Here is a 25,686-nt window from a genome sequence, read left to right as displayed (position 1 = left end):
AAGACACTTCTTCCGGACCGATATTTATACTAACTTATATGTGGTATACCATGGGTTTGGGTAAGTTGACCAATCACAAGGTTAGGTTCTGTTGACCAACCATATTAGGGATTAACATTTATGTGAATGTTATTATAAGGTTTGGAACTATTTGGAACCTTAAGATGTGTATCCTTTGACACTAACTAGCTGGCAGGTTACATCTATTGTTTTAGATGATAAGCCCAAGGTCTGTCTAGACTTATTGAATACAGAGGTAATTAAGTGGTAGAGACAATGTTATTTTTGGGTTATGTTTACTTAGTTGGATTATGGGGATTGAGGTTTGTTTACATTGATACCTAGACACCCAAATTGAGTCATAGCTTACATGGCATTTAGATTAACATTATTTCAATAGGGATAATTATTAAATGTTTTGGTTTACGTGACAAAGTATTTATGGTTTAATATTTAGGTGATTTAGAACATTGCAATGATATTATATTTTGATATTTTGTGCATTAAAGTATATTTTATGAATAACTACCATTATAGGTTTTCTAACAGTTGTTTTTAGTATATAGCATCATAACAAAACCTATGTACATATTTAATGCCCATGATACAACACACCAGAAGACCTAAATCACATATTCAACCACTGTCCTCTCTATCACTCATAACGCATCACTCTATAATCTCTCCCGCCACAATACAAAAACATTACACTTTCATTCAAACCCACAAATACTTCAACGATCTACTCAGTCATCTCAAACTTGATTAAAACCCAAATCTCCAAAATAGATTTTAGAACTGTCCAAAACAAACTACCCTTCATTAATAACTAATGAAGTATTTAAATAAACCCCTGCCTGACCCTGACTGCGAAAGGAGTAAGTATAGTTTACGGACTTTCACTTATATGGAACCTTGGTGGCTGAATAGGTTAGATTGCTGACTTTTGTGTGCTGGCCATTAGGTGCCTCAATTTTGGAAGTGTGGGTTCGAATCCTGGATGGGACTCAACCCAAAAAAGTATGAGAATCTGTACTTTACGAAGAAAGGGTTATCCCAAATATAACATTTTGTCATATATATTGTGTTATTTTATTGATTATCGAAGCAAGGCATTTATGCATTTTTGTTTTATCATTACTTTTTGAGATAGTAATCAACAGAAAAGTACTAAATTTAGTTTAGTTAAAATAACAAACAACATAATATCATTACACAATAACTGTTTGTTAATGGTTAAAGAAAGTATGTGTGTATTAATTGTTACCGTTACTAACTGGTTGTTATGACAGTTATGTTGGCTCTGAAATCTTTGGACAACTGAAGTTGAGTCACTCATTGTTAACTGTCCACCCCCAAACTTTTGACAAATGAATCAGATATTCCTAAACCATTGACTCAATGGTATTTAAAAATAGACAATGAAAACCCATTGTATGCAAGTGTTGGGTAGTATGTGTTTTTAAGCAAAATAGCTAATTTAGCACTTCCTGACCTGAAATTGACATCACTGAATTACGGGGAGTTTCAGTTCAGATTCAAGTTATTTTCATTTTGAATTTTATGTTTTCAGGTGACCAAGATGGTGAGTGCCGTGCATATGGCAACCTGGGGTCTGCATATTTCTCCAAAGGTCATTACAAAGAAGCATTATCAAACCATAGGTACCAGCTTGTCATAGCCATGAAGCTCAAGGACAGGGATACTGCAGCCACCTCCCTCAGTAGCCTTGGTCATGTGTACACAGCAATAGGGGACTACCCAAATGCACTTAACAGTCATAAACAGTGTGTTCTTCTACTGAAACAGAGTGGTGACAAGCTAGCAGAAGCAAGGGAAATTGGTAATGTTGGTGCAGTTTATTTAGCTATGAACAACTTTGACAGTGCAGTAGAGTGCCATCAGGAACACTTGAAAATGGCCAAGGAAATGAACAGTCATGTGGAAGAGGCACGTGCATACAGCAACCTTGGAAGTGCTTATCATTACAACAGAGACTTCCGAAAAGCAATATTGTATCATAACAGTGTTTTAAGAATTGCTGAAGAGCATTCTGATAAGGCACTAGAGGCTCGTGCTTTTGCTGGTTTGGGTCACGCAGCACGGTGTTTAGGTAATACCATACAAGCCAAAAGCTTCCATGAGCAGCAACTTGATAATGCCTTGCAGACCAGAGACAGAGTTGCAGAGAGCAGAGCTTGTTCTAATTTAGGTATCATCTATCATCAGTTGGGTGAATATGAGGCATCACTAAAGCTTCATAATAACAATTTGCGCATTGCCAAAGCTCTGGGTGACAAAGCTGGACAGGGCAGAGCTTATGGTAATATTGGTAATGCATATAGTGCTCTATGTCAGCATGAATTAGCAGTTAAGTACCACAAACTGGAACTTACAATCGCATCAGAAGTAAATGATCGCCACTCAGAAGGATCTACAAATGGCAATCTTGCAGTGGCCTACCAAGCTCTTGGTTTGTATGAAAATGCATTACAGCATTACCTCTCTCACCTGAATATCGCCAGAGAACTTAAAGATTCATCAAGTGAAGCCAGGGCACTCAGTAATCTTGGTAACTTTCATTGTGCACGAGGTGATTTCAGAAGTGCAGTATCTTTTTATGAGCAAAACTTGAGCCTTTCACAGGAGCTCCATGATATGGAAGGTGAGAGCAAAGCTTGTTTTAGTCTTGGGTATGCTCATTATTCATTGTGTAATTATGAGGAAGCTGTTCGCTACTATGAACAAGATTTGTCACTTGCTAGAGAGATGAGAAACAGATTGTCATTAGCAAGGGCTTATTGCAACTTAGGCCTTGCTCATAAGTCTCTTAAACATTTTGATGACTCCTTAGAATGTCAAAAGAAATGTTTAGGTTTGATGGATGCTTTAAGAAACAGTCCTGGCAAATTCCGTGCATTGGGGAATATTGGTGATCTCCTGCTAAAGACTGGAGATACTGAAGAGGCCATAAAGATCTATCAACAACAGTTGCAACTTGCCAAACACTGCCAAGACCAAGATCTACTTGCTACTGCTTATGGCTCGTTAGGTGTTGCTCATCGTATGTTGGGACAGTATGACAAGGCTCTCGCCTTCCACACTCAAGAACTCAACATCAGACAAGAGAACAATAACATGAAAGGAGAGTGTCGAGCTCATGGTAATATGGGCAATGTGCATATGTCCTTAGGAAATTACTTGAGTGCTTTCAAATGCTATGAGGAACAACTGGAGCGCAGTCGTGATCTCCATGACAGTGAATTAGAAGGACAAGCCTGTGGCAACCTTGGCATCACAAAAATGAATATGGGACATTTTGAGGAATCTATTGGTTTGTTTGAACAGCAGTTGGCAATGTTGGAACAATTATATGGAGAAATACCAATGAGGGACAAAGGGAAAGCCTTTGGAAACCTTGGTGATTGTTATGAGGCACTTGGAGACTATGAAGAGGCCATCAAATGTCATGAGCAGTTTCTGGCTCTAGCTCAACAGTCATGTAACCTTCATGAACAGGACAGAGCTTATCGTGGTCTTGGAAATGCACACAGAGCTATTGGCAATTTACAGCAAGCTTTGGTTTGTTTTGAAAAGAGACTTGTTGTTTCACATGAACTTAACAGCCTTGTTGCTAAGGCCTCAGCATATGGTGAACTTGGTTGTCTGCACAGTCTACTTGGGAATTTTGAACAGGCAATCTCATGTTTAGAACATCAACTAAGTATATCCAGAGACATGGGAGATGAACAGTGTGAGGGAGATGCTGCATGTGGGCTTGGTGGAGTGTACCAGCAAATGGGAGAGTATGAAGCAGCTCTCAAATACCACCAGATGGACTTGCAAATTGCAGAGGCAGGCAACAAGACAGCCTGTCAATGTAAGTAGAAAATAAATAAGTAATGCATAACTGATTGATTATTTCTTCATGGACCCAGCACACTAATGCTTGTTTTATTTCTCATGATTCCAAAGTTATGTTACTGTCTATTGTCTTGTAAATGCCTGCCATAAACTTTGCATTAGCTGCCCTGAATCCACAAGGATAAAACTTTGCTTGGACTGTTCTAGTGACTTTGTCTTTACTGAATTCTGTTGTTTTACATCACCTGATGGAAAGCGAAGTTAGTTTATGTTACGTGCTATGTGTGTTGTACACGTCTAGATAGTCATAGACAACTCAGATTAAAACTACACCTTTATTACAACTTGCATGGCAGACAAATGCCAAGGGAAGCAACTCTTATAACAAGACTGCATACCATGTAACAGTTATGTCATAGCTTGCCTGTGTGGCATCCATTGTGGTCTGTAAACATCTATTCAGAAACCATTGGACCGATGAAGCTTCACATGCTATTTCCCCCAATAATGAATTTGGTCAAGAGGTTTGAATCCGATTTTCAATTTGGTTGCTATGGCAGAAATATTGAAAAAGCTGGCCATTAATCAGTCATGTTTTTTATCTAAACTGTCATGAAATTTGGTACATTGATAGACAGTAGTAAGATTAAACTTAGTGAAATTATATATTTTGACTTATTTTGACCATACTCTAAAGATTCTAAAAACTGCATTCATCTATGAAATTCCCAGATTGAGGGAGCTGCACTTTATTTTAGCCTGTATGTTTCCATTTATGGTAACCATGTTTTGCTCAAATCATGATATATTAGTGCCAGTTTCCCTCTGTTTTAGTCTGTTGACTACATATCCAGGTAGCTTCAATGCCATGGCTCTATTTTTTTGTCTCAGGGAATTGTATGTTGTCTACACTCTGTTAACTTTCAACTTCTTCATTGTTGATTTTCAAGTGTTTCAAGTTTTTATTTAAGGGTTAACTGTGTGTTTTTTTCAGTTCATTGAGGTTCATTGAATCCAAAAACCGATGTGCAAACTGTTTGAATCCGCGTAAGGTTATAAACTGAAAAATGTTTAATCCTGTGATTACTCAAACATTGGTCACTGAAAAAAGGAGTTTTTTGGTACATATTTTCCTTCAGGCAAGGCATTGAATTGGTTTGTGAATTCAAAAGCTAGTTCTGCTGCTTTGTGTAGACAACCAATCTTCTGCTTGTATCAGATGTTTGTAAGAGAAGGAACCATATATTGCAATCAGCATGTCTGTCCATCCATCCACCTGTTTTCTGTTTTTCTCCTCAACTGTTGAATATTTCTTGCTGAAACTTGCTTTTCAGATCAGTCTAGTGGTGAACTTGTGCCTTTTTATGATTTGAGATTTTTGTTGTTTTTAAAAAAACATTTCATGAAGACAGGGTAGACTTATACTGAAAATGAGGGCAGTGCTCGTTTCCGGGGCAAAATTCAAAACTGTTGAATATTTCTGGATTATACTTGCTAAACAGATCTATCTTGTGGTGAACTGGTACCTTTTGATGATTTAGGATTTTGAAAAATGTTTGATTTTTGAAGCTCTGCACGCTATTCGACAGAGGTGTCACTTCCCGTGCATCTGATGTCGAACCCATTCGACAGGCGGATAGCATAACAACACCCCAAAATAAAACTCGCCATATCTATTTACCAAGAAGGCTTTGCGTAACATTTAAATTACGTATGACATGCATAAATGCTCAGTTTGCTCAATATCAAAACTTTCAGTAATTTATTTACCTCCAAAAAAAATATATCTCGAGTTAAAAAAGTTTCGGCCAAACTTTCCAGCACACAACTACCAGAAACGGCCATTGTTGACTTTTGGCACTTCACGTTGAGCGGCATGCACTCCGATATTTTCTTTATAATTTCATCATTTTTCCTATTCCATCATAATTGTTTGTTTGCTGACGAAAGGAAAACACTCATGTTCCTTAATTTCTAAAAATTATCAACTTTCGGTGTAACTAATTGTAAACAAAAACAATCTGAATCGTAACATCATCGATTGGATGGAACTTGGACAATCATGGCAACGGCGGTAAACAAACATCTCCACATGCATAGTTATCCCGTTAGACTAGTACAATCATTTTGTTACATCTAACTTAATTTTCTAGAATTATTGACAAGCATGTATAAATCTTTTTTTAATTTTTTATGACACTGACATTTCTGGCACTTACACAAAGAATATTCAAGGAAAGACAGAAATGTTTTTGAATGAAAATATGACTTTCCTTTATAATTCTTTTTTTATGATGACAGGGGAACTTTTATACACACCAGCTGAGGAAGTTGTGATACTGTGATTGCGTACAAAAGGAAAAACAGGTTGGAAGCAGTATAAAATAGACCACATAAGGTGAACAAAAGTAATGGATTGGCTGACTGGAAAAAATACATCTGGCAAGGGTAAACATGTACACAGGCACATTTCTTTTCATTCCAACCAGAAGACTGAGATAGCATTTTCTTAGAAACATGGCTAACTTACCAGCTTATGTGCCACCATGGTTCTTGTGATTAAACAAACAAAAATGTCATGTACTGTTACAAGTACTGTTACTGTAATTAATGGATCATATTCCTATTAAATTATATTTCAGAATTGTTTTATTTGGAAACAAACCACTTAATGCACAAGATTAATGTCCATATGAGTTTAGTATGTATATGTTAAGGATCTGATTTATTCATTAGTCATGGAATACTAAAATTAAAATGATGACATCAGAGAGTTACTAATTCACATACATGTAGTTGATTTTCAGAGTGAAAGATAATGTTTGTTGAAAAAATATGTTTAAACTTAAGATATTATTTGAAGTTTGACCAGTTACACTGTGCTGATGCAAAGACCAATATTTACTGTCCACACACACAATCATTGTGGAAAAAAATAACTACTGAATAGAACATAAAATTTTCAAACCTGTAAACAGCTGTAAATAATTAAACAATTACAAATCTATCATCAATACGCAATCATGGTGGTCTTCATATTTTTGGAATAAATTTAGAAATCCTTCGTGAAACTGTTCTAAAATCATGCTAGAATCTATGAATGTATCCCGAAAGGATAACTATCCCAAATGTAATGTGGAACTAACACCGAAATCATATTCAGCAACGCAGGGATGTTATTTTGAAACACGTTTTGAAATTAAGATAAGTGAATATTTATAAGTCATTAATTGTTTCCTGCAAATTTTATAACATGACACGTCAGATTAACCTCAATATTCGTATTCCTGCAACCGACATTATGACCTCGAAAATTAAGTTATTTTTCTGTTTAACATTCAGATAATAAATTTACTGAAATGGTTTATAATTTACCATCGCGCTGTTATTTGCCAATAAAAAAACCCGAATTTTTACTCAATTAAAATTAAGATATCTGAGATATGATTATTGAAATCAATTTGCACAAATGTTACGATATTTAAAGGTTCCTAGCATGAAATGCAAACCACCTTCACTAACGCAATTCAGGTAAGTTCAAGAAAATTTACAAAGTTTGTGTTCGTTTTGGTCTTTACCTTGGTATGATTGAAAACATTGGGATATTATTATATAGTACTGTGTAGTTTTCTATCAGGAATATAAGTGCAAAATATTTCCTCAATTGGTCCTTGTTTAATGAGGCACCGACTGTTTGAAATCACCCACCCGTCTTTAGAGCGCCTTATGCTAAAACTAATCCAGCAGGCAGGGTAAGAAGTGTGAAAATAATTCAGCAGGCTAAAGGTTAAACTTATCCTATCTCACACTTTGCCTATCTTCTTCAATCCTATGTGGAGACGTGCATGAACCATGTTTCCAGCTTCTGAAACAAATACATTCAACTGAACACACCCCAGCATCTCTATAGTTCAACATCTCTATAGACCAATAATTGGGTCAATAACATGCTTCTGTGCATGGTAACCTTCTACGATCTTAATATGTGTGTGTGTCTCTCAACAAACTCATTCTCTTTCTAATCGCCACCGTGTCTGGAAGTGTTTCTTGGACCTAGAGAATATATTTGTTGTAGTTTTTATTCTTTATTTGTGGACTGAGACAGTTTGCAATATGGGGGAAAAAGGACATGCGTCCGGCATGTTCCAACTGTAGACACACGTGTTTCACGTCTGATCCTCGCACTCTTTGTTGTGATTATCACGGTCAGTACTCCTTTGACTCCATGTGTGCTGAATGCCATTCACTTGAAGACTACATGTGCCTTATCTACGCTGAGAGGTGTCGCAGGAGAATAAGACTACCCATCAGGACGCTCTTGATCGTCCTTCTCAGGATCGCAGAAAAAAGACATCGTCTTCAAAGGATAAGGATAGGTGCTCCCACTCTCAGGATCGGCGTTCGGGATCTGATAAACGCTCTTCTTCTCCAATTAGACGATGTTCAGACAGTGATCATATGAACTGCTCTTACCTTCGGCACTCCCTTGGGTCTTGGAAGTCACCATTCATGCAGCCATTCTCGATTGATCCAGAAGTCTCAGAATCGTGCTCCTCCAATGGATTTCTGAAAGGTTGCAGCTACATCAAACGGCTTTGGCTGTGGATTGGTTTACTTAGTTTGGCGGTACCAATATTAGGCTCCCTCAAAAACCGGTACTATTGGACATCTCAATTAATCTAGATAAGACTTTCGCCTCGTTCATCGGATTACGTGACCGAATTCAAGTTCCTCACTTCACCCTATGCATGGAATGTCGGCGATGGTAAACCTCCCCAGAGTTTGACAGTGATTTATCCACACTTTCCAAGAAACAATTGTGTCACGTTGAGCGGCATGCACTCCGATATTTTCTTTATAATTTCATCATTTTTCCTATTCCATCATAATTGTTTGTTTGCTGACGAAAGGAAAACACTCATGTTCCTTAATTTCTAAAAATTATCAACTTTCGGTGTAACTAATTGTAAACAAAAACAATCTGAATCGTAACATCATCGATTGGATGGAACTTGGACAATCATGGCAACGGCGGTAAACAAACATCTCCACATGCATAGTTATCCCGTTAGACTAGTACAATCATTTTGTTACATCTAACTTAATTTTCTAGAATTATTGACAAGCATGTATAAATCTTTTTTTAATTTTTTATGACACTGACATTTCTGGCACTTACACAAAGAATATTCAAGGAAAGACAGAAATGTTTTTGAATGAAAATATGACTTTCCTTTATAATTCTTTTTTTATGATGACAGGGGAACTTTTATACACACCAGCTGAGGAAGTTGTGATACTGTGATTGCGTACAAAAGGAAAAACAGGTTGGAAGCAGTATAAAATAGACCACATAAGGTGAACAAAAGTAATGGATTGGCTGACTGGAAAAAATACATCTGGCAAGGGTAAACATGTACACAGGCACATTTCTTTTCATTCCAACCAGAAGACTGAGATAGCATTTTCTTAGAAACATGGCTAACTTACCAGCTTATGTGCCACCATGGTTCTTGTGATTAAACAAACAAAAATGTCATGTACTGTTACAAGTACTGTTACTGTAATTAATGGATCATATTCCTATTAAATTATATTTCAGAATTGTTTTATTTGGAAACAAACCACTTAATGCACAAGATTAATGTCCATATGAGTTTAGTATGTATATGTTAAGGATCTGATTTATTCATTAGTCATGGAATACTAAAATTAAAATGATGACATCAGAGAGTTACTAATTCACATACATGTAGTTGATTTTCAGAGTGAAAGATAATGTTTGTTGAAAAAATATGTTTAAACTTAAGATATTATTTGAAGTTTGACCAGTTACACTGTGCTGATGCAAAGACCAATATTTACTGTCCACACACACAATCATTGTGGAAAAAAATAACTACTGAATAGAACATAAAATTTTCAAACCTGTAAACAGCTGTAAATAATTAAACAATTACAAATCTATCATCAATACGCAATCATGGTGGTCTTCATATTTTTGGAATAAATTTAGAAATCCTTCGTGAAACTGTTCTAAAATCATGCTAGAATCTATGAATGTATCCCGAAAGGATAACTATCCCAAATGTAATGTGGAACTAACACCGAAATCATATTCAGCAACGCAGGGATGTTATTTTGAAACACGTTTTGAAATTAAGATAAGTGAATATTTATAAGTCATTAATTGTTTCCTGCAAATTTTATAACATGACACGTCAGATTAACCTCAATATTCGTATTCCTGCAACCGACATTATGACCTCGAAAATTAAGTTATTTTTCTGTTTAACATTCAGATAATAAATTTACTGAAATGGTTTATAATTTACCATCGCGCTGTTATTTGCCAATAAAAAAACCCGAATTTTTACTCAATTAAAATTAAGATATCTGAGATATGATTATTGAAATCAATTTGCACAAATGTTACGATATTTAAAGGTTCCTAGCATGAAATGCAAACCACCTTCACTAACGCAATTCAGGTAAGTTCAAGAAAATTTACAAAGTTTGTGTTCGTTTTGGTCTTTACCTTGGTATGATTGAAAACATTGGGATATTATTATATAGTACTGTGTAGTTTTCTATCAGGAATATAAGTGCAAAATATTTCCTCAATTGGTCCTTGTTTAATGAGGCACCGACTGTTTGAAATCACCCACCCGTCTTTAGAGCGCCTTATGCTAAAACTAATCCAGCAGGCAGGGTAAGAAGTGTGAAAATAATTCAGCAGGCTAAAGGTTAAACTTATCCTATCTCACACTTTGCCTATCTTCTTCAATCCTATGTGGAGACGTGCATGAACCATGTTTCCAGCTTCTGAAACAAATACATTCAACTGAACACACCCCAGCATCTCTATAGTTCAACATCTCTATAGACCAATAATTGGGTCAATAACATGCTTCTGTGCATGGTAACCTTCTACGATCTTAATATGTGTGTGTGTCTCTCAACAAACTCATTCTCTTTCTAATCGCCACCGTGTCTGGAAGTGTTTCTTGGACCTAGAGAATATATTTGTTGTAGTTTTTATTCTTTATTTGTGGACTGAGACAGTTTGCAATATGGGGGAAAAAGGACATGCGTCCGGCATGTTCCAACTGTAGACACACGTGTTTCACGTCTGATCCTCGCACTCTTTGTTGTGATTATCACGGTCAGTACTCCTTTGACTCCATGTGTGCTGAATGCCATTCACTTGAAGACTACATGTGCCTTATCTACGCTGAGAGGTGTCGCAGGAGAATAAGACTACCCATCAGGACGCTCTTGATCGTCCTTCTCAGGATCGCAGAAAAAAGACATCGTCTTCAAAGGATAAGGATAGGTGCTCCCACTCTCAGGATCGGCGTTCGGGATCTGATAAACGCTCTTCTTCTCCAATTAGACGATGTTCAGACAGTGATCATATGAACTGCTCTTACCTTCGGCACTCCCTTGGGTCTTGGAAGTCACCATTCATGCAGCCATTCTCGATTGATCCAGAAGTCTCAGAATCGTGCTCCTCCAATGGATTTCTGAAAGGTTGCAGCTACATCAAACGGCTTTGGCTGTGGATTGGTTTACTTAGTTTGGCGGTACCAATATTAGGCTCCCTCAAAAACCGGTACTATTGGACATCTCAATTAATCTAGATAAGACTTTCGCCTCGTTCATCGGATTACGTGACCGAATTCAAGTTCCTCACTTCACCCTATGCATGGAATGTCGGCGATGGTAAACCTCCCCAGAGTTTGACAGTGATTTATCCACACTTTCCAAGAAACAATTGTGTTCGTCATTCATTATAGAAGATCGAGACCTCACACATTTTGACACCACAGTGCATTCAGTGTTTCCGGTCATATTTTTATCTGCCGGACAGATGAGCCGGCAATGTACCAAAATACCGGTCATTTGTGATTTTTGTCAGTCATTAATAAATTCAATAAAATACATTATAAAACATACTGACTTGTTTATTAAAGTTTGCGTTTCTTTCTACGAAAGATCTTCGTAGCTTGTTTGACAGTATTGTTGACGTCTGCGTGTAGATTCAACAGCATCACGTTGTTTATCCGTTGTTGGGAAAGACGATTGCGACTGGCAGAGTGTATCCTGTTTTGCAAACTGAATCCACGTTCAGCATCAACGCTGCTAACTGGGATAGCAAGTGCTATCGAGCACAGAGTGGAAAAGTCGGGATAAATATCTGAAAGTTCAGAAATCACTGTCTTGCAACTTTGTTCGAACGAGTCGGCTCCTATGTTGTTGACCGCCATCTTGAAAGGTGTGAAATCATGCTGCGCACGGATGCCATTGATGACGTCATTTTCAGCTGGACCAATCGGGAGGCAGAATTTGTCCAATAATTTCTCAAAGGATTCCCTTCCGTGAGCTGTCAGTTCCTCTTGCGTTTGGGAAATCGGCTTGGGTTGAGCACTTTGTCCAGACAAGTAACGATATCAAGCGAGTCATCCGGAAATCTTTTTCTCAGAGAGTTACAGAGTTCCGCAATGAACCCACAACGGGTTTTCACAAACGCACCGATAGATCGCGGGTCCCCATATGTGACCTGAATTCCACGAAATTCCCCGTTGTTCAAATTATCCAAGAAAGTCTGTTCATTTTCACCTGCTGTGTTTTCTAGACGCAAGGGAGTCAATCGTAGAATTCACAATTGGCATAATCATGCCCAAGTTGATATTCTCTCTCTGAAAAAGAGTAACAATTTTGTCCATCACATGGAGCACGTCAGTCATCATGTAAGTAAGTCGGATAAAGGAGTACGTTCGAATTTTCTTCTGAATATTCGTGGCAACAGCGTTGTTTCGCTCGGCAGATTCCTCTTCAATTTCGAGAACAAGAGCTGGCCAGTTAGATTTCACTGCTTTGACCGCCCGTCCCACGGAAAGCCAACGAACACTGCATGGTTGTTTTAAACTTGAAAAGTCAGAATCTTCAAGGACCTCTGAAAGTTCTCGCAATCTGTTGTATCTGCTGAATATTCAAACAGTTTGTAGATATCATTCAATGTCCTTCTATAGTCCGCTACGACCTTCGTAATCTTCGCTGCATCGGCTGAAGCAAGTGCGACACTATGGGCTATGCAATGGACGTGCACAAGATATGAATTATGATCATGCAACCTCTTCCCAACTCCTGAGTGTTTCCCGGTCATAACAGACGCACCATCCGATCCTAGACCGACCACTTTTTCCAAAGGAATGTTCCATTGAGGCAAAATTTCAAGAATTTTTTCCATGATACATTCGGCTGTACCACTATGAACTGAAAAAATTCCTAAAAACACTGTTTCTGCCTTTCCGTCGTTAACGTTTTTCACAAACAATATAAGTTTTTTTTCAACCGTGATATTTACAGTCTCATCGATAATGAGTCCAATAAACTTGCTTTTTTCAAGTTTAGATTTTAAATGTTCATTAGTACTCTCAACAAGTGCATTCTCCATTGCGTCTATCGAGTCCGAATGAGTGTACGTTTCTCCCTGTAAATGTTCACATCCGTTCCGCTGCTGCAGTTCGATTAGTTTAGAAAACTTGGAGGTAGCAATATTTTCTTGAGACATGAATAAAACTGTGTTTAACATTGCTCTTAATTTCTCGTCAGATTTGCCTGTTGCCACCTCCATATGCGCTGCCATTGCATTTTTGTGATACATCGTTGTAACGGCCTGATGATGAGAGGCGCTGTCTCTATGATCTTTCAAAGCAGATTTCTTGAGATTAATACAACCTTTAGTGAAACCGTTACATTTTTTTGCTGCCTCGCAGATTCGGCAAAATATTATGATTTTGTCTCCCTCCTCCTCAAAACGAAGCCACTTGAATTCATTCGACCACTCTGCATTAAACTTTCGCAGTACAGATTTCGTTTTCTTTTTCAAGTCTGGTTCGCTAGACATTGTGTCCGAAGATTTCGAGGTCGAGGGAGTGTTTGATTCAATACATTCGCTCGCGTCAGCCGCATGTTTCCGTTTCAGATTAGCACTAGACGTCTCCACCCCAAAGAAGGTGGAAAGATTCGTCTGCTTCGCCTTCGACATTTTTAATCTCGTGCCACGTCAGATTAGAACGTCATCTATCAAGACAATATTATCCAATCAAAGCGAAGCACCTTAATTGGTGCGGGATAGTCATGCTATTAATAGATGGGGGGTTCCCTGGAATGCGAAACAGACGCTTGCGTTTCTGTGTTTGATGAATAAAGCCTATCAATTTATATGAGGCAAGTAACTGTTGACATGATCATATCTTAAAACAAACAATGTTTTATCGGACATGGTAGCCGACAGCGTTCATATTTATCGGCTTGTTGATATTTTTATCGGTAAAAAGCCGGCAATTAACGGAGAACGGAAACACTGGCATTTTATGCTACCGGTCATTTATACAATCCTGTCAGCTACAGAAGTGCTCTCCACCTCCCACTCCTATCAATCACATGATGATACCTTCTTTAGAGGCACGGTACTCCTTATACATAATAATATTGCGAACATTCTGGATCTTCTATCGCATCACGCTGGTTCAGTGACAGCCCTTCGTTGCCGTGGTGTCCAACAGGACTGTCATAGTCAAATTGTATCAACTCCTTTGGTCATCACATACCCTGTTCGCGGAGGGGATCCAGCAGTTCTTTGAAGTCCAGAAGGACACCAATTAGCTGTCGATCTCCTTTACCTTCAGAAATATAAATTGGAGGATCATGAGAAGGATTGTAACTTTCCACAGTTCATACCCGTTCAACAAGATCTAAGGATGTTGTCTCCCTCCTTTCTACTCCCTTTTGCAGTCGTGGAAGAGGACGTAGGGGACAGCAGGGATCCAAGGCATCTATGACTCCCTTCTTCTACAGCATGACAAGTACATACGCCTCGAGCTGTCCCCGTCACAGACACTCCCGTTGGTGGAAAACTGGGTGGTTGCAGACAATTGGATCGTCCACACAGACCCCTGCATGACACAGTTGCTCCAGAAAGGATATCACATGCCCCTAATCTCCCTACCACCAACTACGTTGTGGCCTCTACAGAGAGTATCAGGCCGCTCAACAACCAACCATGATTGACACTATAGGCACTTTGTTTACAAAGAATGAGATAGAATATCTCGGCCCCCTTCCATTGACCCTGGGGTTTATTCACCATTCTTTCTTGTACCATAAAGGGACAGTTTAAAGCTCCAGTTAATCATCAACATAAAGGTTTTCAATTCTTTGGAAGTTCCCCCTAATTTTTGCATGACATTGATCACCCTCCTTTGCACGCTCATCCATCCCAGTGTTTTTATCTACAGGATGCCTATCTTCACCATCCCATGCATCGGGAACACTGCCATTTCCTTCAGTTCATTTTCAAAGGCAAACACTACCAATGGAAAGTGCTCCCGATTGGAATTCCTTTGGCACCGTGGCCTGTCACATAATTCATACATCTTTGCATGCATCAGCTGTGACGAAGGCAACAGCTCCTGGGTCTCCTGGCATTAGTGCATCTCCCTGCATCTGCGACTGCTTCAATACTTCCTTGTGCCCTTTATCAGGATCGACAATTGTCAGACATGGATTTCCCTACCTATCCATCTCCACTCAAATCTACAGTGGTGGTTAGTCAAGCCAAACGTTTGCGTAGGAGTCTTTTTGGGGCCGTTCGTCCCATCCCTTCATCTGTTCATTGCACTTTCGCTATCTCAAAGTGGCAGGATGACGGGAATCGTTGCCAACACATACGTTCATCTCACCTCATGGTACAGTCTGACAACTAGCTGGTAGTATGGTTCATAAACAGAATGGGGTCCACGGTGTCACTCACTCTCGACCCTTCTTGTCCCGACCTGACAGACCATCAACAACAGAGCGGTTCCTGAATCCAGCCCTGTTCCAGTGAATGCAGGTAGATCTCTATGCCATCCACTTCAACGCTAAGTTCTCGAGTCATCCTCGATCCTCAGGCTTGGGATCTTGATAAGTTGTCGATCCTGTGGGAGGGCCTCAATGTCTATGCTTTCACCCGACTGCGTCCTGCAGAAGGTAGAAGCCACCAGTCACCTGTTTCTGATTGTGATTGTGCCCTATTCGCCAAACACGCAACTGGCTGCCCACCTTGCTAAGGCTCGCCGACAAATGCTTACGTCTCCCGCTCTTTGACGACTTTCCTCTTCAGCCGGGCTCTCAGTGGTCTCCACTGTTGAGCTGTAATCACTCTTCCTCTCTCACAATTTGGCGGACCAATCCTCATATTTTCGAGCCCCCTTCGTGGGACTTCAACGTTACCCTCCAACTTTTAATTTCCAATGATAATGAAAACCGTGTTTCTATTGCAGCTCGAATTAGTGAGATACACGCTTTTGATGTCACCGGGGTCCAGTTTGAGTTATCTAGAGGTGAAAGGACGTACCTAGGCCTGAGTTGGGATTTTCTGGCAAAAAATCAGCTTCCGGCCAACTTGATCGTCTATTTACTATTCCCCTGCCTACATCAATTTCGTAACAACTGTCACATCCCAGTGAACACAGATGTCATATACATGTGCTCCTTGCTTTGTTTTATGAATGTATCTATGTAATAAATCTTTAAACGTTACCTTTGGTGTTGAGTGACTTTTTATTGGTCAGGTTTCCTAGACCGAGTCCCTTTTGAAAGGTGGATTAACACTTCTGTAGAGAATTATTGGTCTTCAACTTGGAAGTCGCCATAAGGCGTGGCATTTGCAAAAAATAGAACAGTGCCCCAAACCTTTATTCCACTCACCTGTCTTGAGTATTTTTGATGTAGGGTTTTGGTTTGAAGATCCTCTCTACAAATGTTGTCGATCGTTTTCCTTCATGTCCTGGTTTGGTTCATACACTCGAATGTGTTTGATAAACCTTTGTACATATCTCAGTAATCTTCACTTCTTAATGTGAGATGCTGCTCTCTCTTGGCTGGTAATGCCTCAGTCACATTTGCTCTACGGCAAGGATACGGATAGACCCCCAAAACTGAGAGATAACTGCGGCGGCCTTACGGTCGCCCTAGGGCGTATCCCTATCTTTTTCAGGCGGTATGGGTCGTGGGATTATAGCACAGAGTTATAACCTTTTTTAGTTTCTAGGTTTGCCGTAGCAATGAGACAATTAGACACGCTATAGCCATGCCGTAGAGCAGCTCCATGGCGACCATACATCGGGCGTACGATGGCCTTGTGTTTGCGGTATGGCTGCCCTATGTAGTGGTAGCATCAGTCTGGTCGCACAGTCGCCGTATGGTCCCCTGTGGCCCCCTTGCGGCTACCTTGCGTATGCCTTGGTATTTGTCAAAAACCTATAGTCGCCGCAGGGACGCCCTAGGGCGACCATGCATCATCATAAATTCAAAATAAACCGTGCAGCTACCCTAACTTATTAGACTGCTACAGTATGTGACCGTGGGAATGCTGCGGCGGCCCTATAATTGCTATTGGCCGTAGATATTTTAGACCCACCATGGCAAATGTGACTGAGGCATAAATACATGCATATTATGTGCAGTCCAAGGATCCATTTACTGTATGTTTGTGATACATAATATGTTGTCCCAATTCTTGGGTTAAAATTTCAGGCAAAATTGCTTTTTGGTATATTGTGTGCATTCAAAAACATTATCACCTCAGTTGGACAAACCTGATCAATGAAAATGTCAATGTTTGCGATAGAAAATCTCAAGGCATAATGATTTATGATGTACATCGTATTTCCTGTTATGATAGGCATTGTTTGATATGCAGAGATTATTGTATGCAATTTTAGAGTAAATTAAGACAGAAATAGCAATCAGCTGTACACTCATTTTCTCCCTTCTACCGGTGATAAAGTTAAGGTATGCCCAATATTATGTAACAGAAAAGAAGTGAGGTGAGGTGAAATGGGGTTTAACATTGCATTCAAGATTATTGCACTTATACAGCAACGTGCATCCACATGTTGCCAATTTATAGTGCTAGCCCACTGAGAAACTATGCCACAGTTTAACATAAATACCCCTACTCAGACACAGTATACTGACTCCAAGCCGACCAGTCCTTGTTTTAATGCCAAGTGCCAGACAGGGTAACAACAAGTACCATCTTTTAACCTCTTTTGATATCACATGGCCAGGGATCAAACACCGGACCTTCCTCTCAGGGCAGACGCTCTACCACTAGACCAGGGACACGGTTTTAACAGAAAAGAATGTTTATGCATAGGTTGTTATTTTTATTGCTATTTTTACTTTGTATATTTAAGATATATTAAGAGCTAATAGGGGAAAGATGCTGGTCATAATATACTTATGGAACAGTTTGGACAAGTCAGTGTTTGAGACTTCCCACAGTATTATTAAACACTAGATATATATATGTCACTGAAAACTGTCCACAAATATTATTGTTTTCATTTTTATCAAACAGACTATGAATAACTTTGACTTGTTTCTGTAAACCACTGTTGTTGATGTAGAACGTTAATAACACAAATACATAACATAAATACATAACATAAATAATTATTCCTTCCTGTTAAAGCCAGGTGACCTCTCGCTGACATGATATAACGATTTATGATGATATGGACTTTAGTTGATTCCAAGTGAAATGTGGATGCTGACCACTTTCAAGAATCTCTTTAGATCTCAGATCCTGATGAAGTAGCTTTAAGTATCATTTTTTACCAAATTTTTCTGATCATTAATACCTCTATATTTTTCTGCAGGTCGGGCCTATGGGAATCTGGGATTGTCCTATGAGTCCCTTGGAAGGTACGAAGAGGCAGTTAAGCATCAAGAACAGCATCTTAGTATTGCAGCACAAATGAATGACCGAGTTGCAAAAACTCTAGCATACAGCAGTTTAGGTATGTTAACATGTGTTCCAAACATAGGCTCAAAGTTACAAGGATGTGCACTAATTTTCAGGGGGTAAAAAATGCAAAGAATACATGGGAAATATGTTATGCTATGATAATGGTTGTTAAGTTTATATATATTGAAAAAATTAATTATGTCTCAGACTTCTTATTATTATCATTATTGTCAAGGCATTCTCTGTTTAGAGAAGCTACTTAAAGTTTATATTATTCGCGTACCAGTAAGTAGTTAGAAAGTATAAGTGTGGCCAGTTTATGTCATTGGAGGATCCTCAATCAACCTGTAAGGAGTGCAGGGATGGAGCCAAATAGGTGCGGCTGGTGCTTCGCTTTGTCACAGCCAAACTTTTTCAAGAAGACCAAGGTCTGGAAGAAAGCAAAACATATGTAAGTGATGAAGAAAACAGTGGACACATTATCTTAACTAGCCATCATCACCTACCACACCCTCTGCCACAGGGTCGTCCCCAGCCAGATGCTCGCCCAGCAATCTCCATTTTTGAACAATTGTTTATGAAACAGAAGACTGACATGGAGACAATGTTTGACAGCAGGCTTAAAGCCATGCCACCTGAAGTAGAATCACTGAGGAAAGAAGCAGACCCAGAAGCATTCTCCAGCCAAGAGGCCAGAAGGGGGACAGACATAAGTAAGGTCATGCTGCAAGGACACATCTGCTAGCATCTCATCTTGACCAAATTGGTACCCACAGAGATGGTTTGAGTGTTCTCAAACTTCACAAGTCTGCTCGAACTGCACAGAGACCATGCGGTAGCCAGGACAGGAGATTTCAGGATCTGTTTTTACCTTGGCTCTTAAGATGTCTGCAGACGGACTATACAGGATCTCCTCTGTCAATGTATGGCCATGGTTTTGAAGAGACATTATTGGGAATCCCTTATTGTAATGACACTGGAGCTGCAGGTTCTACGAAGAAGCATTGGATACCTGCCATGATATCTATAGCAGGGTTTCAGCCAGCCAGCCAATATGATCCTGTAGTTGCTGCAGTATGTGTGAAGACAAGCCAGTGCTTTTCTTCATAGAGAACATTTTTCCAGAGAGTTGGTCCCCATTAGATCTGGAGCTGCATGGATATTTTGGATGACGGTCAACACCATGGTTAAATGTGTGGACTGATCTGACAGATACAGGTTCTGAACATAAGGTAGATAATATGGACTTAGTTTTTAGCTGGATCATTTGTCTGCCAAACTTTTGGGGAGATATTCCATCGCATGCCGTCTTGTGATCTGAAGTCAAGTCAACTACCTCTTCCCTCCATTGATGCACCTTTGCTGGATTCTCCGATGATTATGAAACACAAAGCTCTCCTTCTCTCTGGCCCGGGTCTAGGATATATCAGTCCTTGCTGTATTCCACGTTCGTGGAATATTTTGCAGAAATGACCACTTGATGCAGAAAATCACATTCTGTGCAGAACTTTTGCATTTGTCTGCCTCCGAATTAGTAATTTTAACTTGTGAGTTTAAAGCTGTTTTTAAATATGTAAAATATTGCATGTGTAATATACTGAACTGCAAAGGAAACATCACCATGAATAGATATATGAGAAACCTTATTTGTCCAAACACTGTAAACATACTTTGTGACATATTAAAAAGATGACACTTGGCAAAACTGATCATCAAGGTTGAAATTAAAGTGTCAAATGTTCTTAAAGTGAAACACAACACTAGTCTCTGAGAAAATGGTATCCCAAGTCAGTATCTCATGTATCCGCCATGCACATTAATGATTGCCATGCAACGTCGATACATGGAATGGATGAGGCGATGATGAAGGCCATGTGGTATGGCGTGTGGTACCGAGCTGCTGTGACACCATTGCCTCTCCCTGGGCTGACCCTCTGTGCAAGACCAATTCCACCCCACACCATGATGCTCGAACCACCCCACGAGTCTCTCTCAACAACATAAGTATCCGAAGAACATTGCACACGGCGTCGCCAGACTCTCTCTGCCGTTGAGATACAGTAACAGCTCTCGTCTGAAAAGAGGACTCTTCTCCACTGCTGGTGGCACCAATGCTATTGCTGTGACGCTCCCGGTGATGACGTGGTGTCAGAATGGGTCCTCTGTGTGGCCTGTGACAGTGGAGGTGTCTGCTCATCAATCGTCGACGCACGGTGTCCAAAATAATGTGTCGCTGGTGTGTCCCCATGGTCTGTCAAGCAATTTCCGCAGCAGTAACAAAGAGATCTTGGAGATGCTGTCGACCAATCTGACGATCCTGATGTCGGAGGGTGACCCTTGGTCTTCCACTACATGGTCGGCCATCTGTAGTGTTGGTGGTCTGGTACCGTTGCTGGAGCCGGTCTATGGTCCTTACGTGGACTTGAAATGCATTGGCTTCTTTGTCCAGCTTGCAATCGTCCAAGGGCTTGGTGTCGCTGATTTCTTGTCAATCTTGGCACGTGGTAGCAATTCAATAATGAGTGAATGTTATTTGATCTAGGTGGATTTTTATTGGGCAAGAAATGGGGGAACATATGTGCATTTCAATTTGCACGGAACTCACATGCATCGGGCTACCATGGCCATTGCCGTGATGCGTTTGAGCGATCAGTTTTATTGTCATCTGCTTTGTTTTTTATCATCAACTTTCATTTTTCCAGACAAGGTAATGTTAAATTTTAGAAACTTTGACAAAAATATCCCAGATATTTAAATGACAACTTATCATGCAATGTAACTTGGGGTGATGTTTCTTTTGCAGTTCAGTATATGTTTACTGAAACAAATAATCATTTTTTGAATTGTGCATTGTATTGATGAAAGCATTCCAAATAATTATTGAGGTTTTTGTGTTGCATAGAAAGAAAGAAGATAAACGATTTTCAAACTATATTTTAAACATTTTACGTTTTCAGAAATGGTTAAATGAATAAATTTAATTTTGACTTTTGTATTATTAAAGTGCATGTCTGCATGTTTACACAAGTGATTGCCACAATTACTTCAATAAGCTATTCTAGCAGTTCATCAGACAAAAAGTCTATCACAAGTCAAACAGGTACAGAACTATGAAATTCGTGAAAACTAAACTCAAAGGTTTGCAGGATTGTGTGCAGAATTCTAAACATTTGATTGCAGAATTTACAAAGAATGATCACAGAAGGGACTGATTTATTTATGTCAAGTTAGTGGATATTGATACATACATACACTGATTTGTTGCTGGAATACATCACATTATACCTCTTTTGCAGGACTTGTACAATTGGATTTCAGGAGATTTGGAGATGTCTATCAGGATCTATCAATTGGGATCATCATCCATAATCTGCTTGACACTATTGTTAAAATGCAGGAGAACCTACTTTCCACAGATTTGGATGTTTTCTCAGTATATATGGACGCGTTGCCAACATGTCCTCGCTTAGGTTTTGTCTAGAGCTGTCAAAGAACAGTCGGAGGAATAAGTTGTGACTGAATCTGTCTTGGCGCCACAGGTGTTTAATGACACGCTTGACAAGTTTGTGGTGGTGGTGGGGGGGGGGGGGGAAGTAGGAGGTCTGCCATCACACTATGACGAGATTCCTGCACTCTACCTTCAACTTGGTGGTCAAGGCACATATCTCTTCCTATAAGGCCAATGGACTATGAGAATCAACCGAAGACCATCCTTTTCAAGAGCTTGTGAAAAATACATAGCAGGCAAGTTCAGCGGAACAGGGGATCAAAATCAAAATCAATTAACATGCATCAATCCTATTTACGCAGTTTTGTCTATGGCTTCAGATTCTCAACTACCAGACTATAACCTAAAGCTGACTTATGGCCCAGGGGATTTAACTCTCCAGTGTTCCTGGTCCCAAAGAAAATATCTACAAGTGTGTGAATAAAGATCTCAAGGTTCTCAACAAAGTTTTTTTCTTTCATCCTTCACAGTTCCAGATGCATTCCAGTGCAGTGCCCACAGGATGGGAGATTGGTTGATAAATCTAAATCTTCAAGATGCTTATGTTCATGTGCTGATTCATCTTGGATCTGAATATCTCTCTTTTGCTGTCAGTGGATACCGCTTCAAATTCCTCATTCTACAATTTGAATTATCAGTGGTTCCTAGGCTGTTCACCCAGATCACAGCTCCCATCATAAAGTTTACATACATGCAACTAATCAGCTTCCATGTTTACTTGGACGTTTATTGTTGGCTGATCAGGACAGGAGTCAACTCCAGCGAAATACAATATTTCTGATTCCATTTACATTTGGGTGTCTTAGACAAGTCAGATCGAACCAGTCCAGGACATTGTTTATATTGGCACAAGGTTCCTGCTTACTGAGGGAAGCCTCCATCCTCCAGAATACAGTTACCCCAAGACGCTTTGTGTGATCAATCAGATTGTACCTATCCTCCTCTCGGTGGTGGTTGTCTTTGATGGGGAACTTGACATCACTACAGGATGTCTTTGATTGGAACATCGCTACAGGATATGACATATGAGTAATGGAGGGAGGGAGGGTAAAGTGGAAATTTCATTGCTAACTGATAAAAGCCCCAAAACATTGATGTCAGTGTGACCTGAGAAACATTTTTCCTTCTATGCATGTGATTACTAACGAATTACTCATTACTGTTGACAATGATTCCATAAAGATTGACAAGATTTCAATTGTTTATATGATTAAATTTTGTTGATACTGTAGGTCGAGTACACCATGCACTAGGGCATCATACTAAAGCTGTTCAGTACCTGGAGCAAGGCCTGCACATTGCTGAGCAGTTAGGACGGCGTGAAGATGAGGCAAAAATTAGGCACCGACTTGGGCTGTCTCTATGGGGGGATGGACGGTTGGAAGAGTGTCAAGTCCAGCTGTATAAAGCAGCTGACTTATTTGAGACAATCCGACGAGAATCTCAGTGCAGCAGTGACTACAAACTGTCATTGTTTGACCTCCAATCCGCATGCTACCAAACACTTCAGGTAATGACTGTGATGTGAAGATGATTAGGCCCCACTTCTTGTCTCATTTCTTTTGTTTTAACCAAAGGTATATTGGTCGATACACCTTGTTTTGACTTAAAAGTATAGGTCATAAGAATATTTCAACTATCCTATCTGAAATAGAAACTCTTAATCTTCTTATTTTAATTTGTAATCTGATATTACTGTTCTCTTATCTGGGATGAGTGGTTAAAAAAGATGTTAGAATTTTTTTTCTTTTTGAGGAAATGTTTTGTGATTATTTAATGTATTTTACATTTACTTGGGTCAGCTGCAATTTGGAAACATCACATAAAAAGGCATAGTAAATCATTATTATTATCATGAAATTACTTTGAAAAATTGTATGCATGAATAAAGTTATTAATTTGTTTCTCAACATATTGATGTTGGTGGATACAAAGACATATTTAACAAAGCTCACAATAAACAATGTAATTCTTGTAACTCTACTCCTATTATTTTGGCTGCAATCACACCATACTAAACGTTCAAATTTTCAGCTGGGGTCCTCTTTACTGTCAACTATACGAAGTAGTTGTCCCCACTATAGCACTTCAGCAGCCTACAGCCCCTCTGTGTGTGAAGGCGGAAAAACCTCACTTTCCTGTGTGTGCTAGAGTCAACACATCTTTATATTTGTCAAGCACTTAGCTGTAGTCACTCTATTCTAATACGTTTTAGTATATGTTTCTTAATCCTACTAATGTATTAGTAATTTTATGGGCTTTGAATTCGTAAATATTAGTCCTAAGTGTTATCTTATGATCTTTACATGATAGCGTCCTCTTCTCCTCTGTCAGCTTGTCACAAATGTGACCGATTTATGATTTCGGTGACCCTCATGTAGAGTGTTGGAAGTGCAGAGAATCCACCTGTACAGAGGATAATTGCTGTCCCCTCTGTCTCCCTCTCTCTCTCTAAGAAAGCCTTCACCAAGGTAAGTGATGCTGTCACTAAGGCTAAGAGGAAAGATGCGGCCAAGAGAAAGGTTGATGATATTATCTCCCAGACTGATAAGACCGCCTCCGTGGTCCAGTGGTAGAGCGTCTGCCCAGAGAGTGGAAGCTCTGGGGTTCGATCCCCGGCCGCGTCATACCAAAAGACATTAAAAGATGGTACTTGTTGTTACCCTGTCTGGCGCTTGGCATTAAAACAAGGACTGGTCGGCTTGGAGTCAGTATACTGTATCTGAGTGGGGGTATTCATGTTAAACTGCGGCATGGTATCTCAGTGAGATAGCACCATAAATTGGCATCAGTCACGACTAGTACAAGCAGCCACACAAACACATACACACACATGCCCATCGCTTTATAAGTGCCAGAATCATGGACGCGCTATTAGCTATAATCTTGGATGTGACGTTAAACCACATTTTATCTCACCCACCCAGACTGATAAACAACCTACCCTTAATTTGATCAACCATCTGACACTCAACAGTCATCTGTGCCGCCGGCAAATCCTGAGTTTCCTGTTACCCTGCTGGAGCAATTATTTGCTCAGCAGAAGTCCAATATGACATCACTTTTTGAATCCCATCTTTAGGCACTATCGTTGGAAAAGACTTGATTCCACCCAGGCACAGAAAAATCCCCTTGCCATAGGCCACATGGGGGGCTGTCCTTGACGGACTCACATCAGCCGCCTACCGCCAGCGCTATGGCCACCTGACCACCGGACAGAGCCACTAACCGACTGTTCATCTCCAAACAGCCATCTGCCTTACCCTCACGGGTGCCAAGAGCGTCCAGGTGCCCACAGGGCTCTACCAACTGTCTGACTTAAGCCAGCAGAGAAGCCACTTCGACCTGTGAAGATCGGAAGTAGAATTGGACGGCAGCAACCCATGCTTGCCGTAAAAGGCGGGATTAGGTGGTCAGGCTTGCTAAGTGATGCATGTCATTGATCTCAATTGCTGTGGTCGATGCTCATGATATCAATCACTGGATTGTCCAGACTTGATTATTTACA

The 25,686-nt window shown here is 39.7% G+C and overlaps 1 protein-coding gene across 1 annotated transcript in view; it reads left to right on the top strand.

Annotated features, from left to right (window-relative positions):
* The window catches only part of LOC139456417 (tetratricopeptide repeat protein 28-like), a 283,334-nt gene that overhangs the window by 64,314 nt on the left and 193,334 nt on the right, over positions 1–25,686 (top strand). Inside the window, exons 5-7 of the mRNA XM_071238117.1 lie at positions 1,574–3,880; positions 18,582–18,722; positions 23,411–23,688. Coding sequence (XP_071094218.1) covers positions 1,574–3,880; positions 18,582–18,722; positions 23,411–23,688 — 2,726 coding nt within the window. The remainder of the gene's footprint in view (positions 1–1,573; positions 3,881–18,581; positions 18,723–23,410; positions 23,689–25,686) is intronic.

This window comes from Haliotis cracherodii, unplaced genomic scaffold (genome assembly GCF_022045235.1).
Source record: "Haliotis cracherodii isolate W230 unplaced genomic scaffold, xgHalCrac1.p SCAF_11, whole genome shotgun sequence".
Taxonomy (NCBI): Eukaryota; Metazoa; Mollusca; class Gastropoda; order Lepetellida; family Haliotidae; genus Haliotis; species Haliotis cracherodii.
This window is presented reverse-complemented; position numbering and strand designations above follow the sequence as displayed.